General features: G+C 41.3%; 1 protein-coding gene across 1 annotated transcript in view; it reads left to right on the top strand.

Moving 5' to 3' along the window:
- ipo11 (importin 11) overlaps window positions 1-3,105 on the top strand; it is a 179,039-nt gene that overhangs the window by 131,657 nt on the left and 44,277 nt on the right. Inside the window, exon 26 of the mRNA XM_015396107.1 lies at window positions 100-213. Coding sequence (XP_015251593.1) covers window positions 100-213 — 114 coding nt within the window. The remainder of the gene's footprint in view (window positions 1-99; window positions 214-3,105) is intronic.

Below are 3,105 nucleotides of genomic sequence, written 5' to 3'. Positions count from 1 at the left end.
AACGTTATGGAACACATTAATTAACTGAAAAATGTTGCATAGTGTGCCTTTAAAGCATTACTAAATGCTCTATCTGATCATGTCCATATGTTTTTACAGCGTTATCCAGTGGTGATGTCCACATACCTTGGCATCATGGGTCGTGTTCTACTCCAGAACTTCAGCTTCTTTTCCTCGCTGCTCTCACAAATGGCTTCTGAATGCAACCAGGAGGTGAGGCTGATGTCTGCCCTTCATTTCTGTCATCTCAGCACCATTTTATCTGATCATCATCAGCGAGACAGAGTGGCTGTTAAAAATAAATCTTTCAGATTGAAAGTAATGACCCAGAGAATTACGAATGGGGACCTTTTAAAGTTTTTATACCTTGACTTTGCTTCCTCAATTGTAAAACATTGTTCTTGTTTTTTTTTCTTCTTCTAAAATTAAAGTTATCCTTATATATAGTGTGGTTTGAAGTTTGCGACATAAAATAAAACAAAGATGTTTTCTGTTCTAGCGGACCTTTTATACTTGACAAGAGAGCCAGACTGTAGCATGAAAAATAAAATGATATTTTTGGTGACACGTGTCATATGAGGAAATTATTTTGAAGTAGAAAAAGATCTAAAGGTTACAAAGAGCCCCCACAAACACTGTTATCCATTTCTGTCTTTTTTATTCTTTATTAATGCTCTTCTATCAGCTTTCTTCTTCAATTACTCCATTTTCTCTGTGATCTATTTTTTATCTTTTTATCAGAAGGAAATTTAAATTATGAATATATGATGCACTATGAAAGAGAGAGATAAAGGCATGCTGGTAGAAATGGTAATATAAACAAAATAAAACCTGAGAGACCAAAGCATAGTCATACAAAGCACGTAAAAAAATATATAATTAGAACAGACCTGTGCAGAATAGACATAGGAATAACCATAAAAATTTGCATAAAGTATAATAACATCACCTTGCGGAATTAATCACATCCAGCATTTGTAAACTCAGCTTACTTGCCTTGCTGCAGATTCTCAGTTTGTTTTTTGTCTTATCTTTGACTTGAGCTTTCTAATAGATGAATAAGCTTTGATCTAAAGAAACTGCAAATCTGCCTTATATGTTTAAAGTCACAGTCCTAGTTGAAGATGGGCATCTCCATTAGCCTTAATTATGTTGCTGGTTTAACCAAGTATTCTTGCAGGATGACCCTGTATCTTCATCTTTCCATCAACTCTGACTAACTTCTATGGTTCTGCTAAAGAGAACCATCCCCACAGTAAAATAATTGTCAATTATTATGCTTTACATTGATTTTTCATAGCATATATAATTTTCCCCAACTCGGAGAGAGCTTCTCTCCGGTTCTCTGGGTGGTTAGGAACAGGGAGTCAGAGTGGACCATGTTCTCTGTCTCTGTTGTCAAAGTTGCTTCCTATAACTCTGGCAGTAAGCTCTGCTGTGCCTGTCTTAGCAGCAACCCCCGAACCTGGTGGTGGACTGGCAGTAGGGGATGTTGTCAAGCTGAAGGTAGTCCTATTGAGTCTGTTTGGCTTGTAGGACTTCTGAGGCAGCAAGCAGGTTCCTTGATGACAAGCTTGTCACTGCTGGGTGGTTCAAGGAGCAAAACCTTGTGCCTAGGAGGAGTTTTGAGAGACCATGGAGAAAGACTGTAAGTCGGCCTCAAAGCGATTCTGGCAAACTACTCTGCACTTCCAGATGGATAAGCAGCGCTATGCTAAAACTGTTTTAAGTTAGAACGAGGAGATGCTGAATGTAACTGAGGACTTTGTCAGACAGTAGAAGGAATAGTTTGAGGATCTCCTCAAATGCCCCTGGCGGAAGCGGAGAGTGGGGGTTGAGAGCCAGACTTGTTCATCACCCAAGTTGAAGTAAGAAAAAAAAAAACTCTGAAGGATTTAGGGTTTTAATGAGATCCCCCATGCGTACCTTAGGTCTCATGATGTTGTTTGGTTGTTGTGGCTGACAGACATCCCCAAAATGCATGTTGTTTGGGGACTTTAAACTACATGAATTACACTTCTCAGTGTCCACTGGAAGGCATATGCCAGGGTACTGGAGAGGGGTTAAGTCAGCAGGGTCGGCTTTGTTCCAGCTTTGGAATACTGGACTAGCTGTACAACACTCTGCAGGATGCTTGAGGGCTCATGGGAGTTTGCCTAACCGTCCACATGTCGCTTGTGCTTTGCTGTGTCTTGTCTTTCCTAAGCCCTCTCTTCATATCAACTGAACTTAAACAATGGATCTGGGTCAGCTGGTCTCTCAATGCAATTGATAAAGTTTTCTCAACTGGAAGACAGGGAAAAGGGGACCCCTCCTGTCCTGCTGGGACATACTGCGTGGGATACACCAAGGACTCCTGGAAGGATTGGAGGATGGTGTGTTTAACAATGCTGTCAGTGAAATATATCAAAGATGTATGGATTTTCAGATTTATGATACTTGGATTTCTCCTGTTTGGATTTGGAGGATACCTGATTCATCTACAATTACAGAGGATGTCTGCAGCAATTTGGGCATTGATCAGGCTACCGGCAGCGGTTGACATGCTCAGAAAGGCTGTGAACGAGCAAGATCGGGAGCTGAGCTGTATGCTGGGTGCGATTGAATGCAGGCTGACTGCGGTGGTTGTGGTGAGATGGGATAATATCTTGGATGTGCACGCTTGCTTCAAGGTGGAAAAACCCAACAAATCTGGAATATTGGATTCCCCACATAGGGCTAGCAAGAAAAGACTCAAGGCTGACGGAATATTCCTGTGCAGCCTGCTCTGAAAATAACTGAACCGTCCATCCCACCTGCTCTTAGCAGTAATGATTTCACAGGATTCTTTATAAATAAGATTGATCTTATTAAAAATAAGATCATTAGCACTCCTCTAACTACGATTGGTTTCTCTGGAAGGTGAGGCTGCATCTGAGGTAGCCATAGAATCTGAGGCGGGTTTAAACTGCTTTGATCCAGTTGAACTTTCAGAGTTGGCAAAACTATTGGGCATTTCTCAATATGCATTCTTGAGTGTTCTCGTGTGCTCGTGTACTCGTGACACGTCATCAGCCTCAGCCCCAGTACCGTTCCAATTCTCAAGAACGCCAGATCGAGAACGCA

This window comes from Cyprinodon variegatus, unplaced genomic scaffold, assembly GCF_000732505.1.
Source record: "Cyprinodon variegatus isolate N-32 unplaced genomic scaffold, C_variegatus-1.0 Scaffold26, whole genome shotgun sequence".
NCBI lineage: Eukaryota > Metazoa > Chordata > Actinopteri > Cyprinodontiformes > Cyprinodontidae > Cyprinodon > Cyprinodon variegatus.
This window is presented reverse-complemented; position numbering and strand designations above follow the sequence as displayed.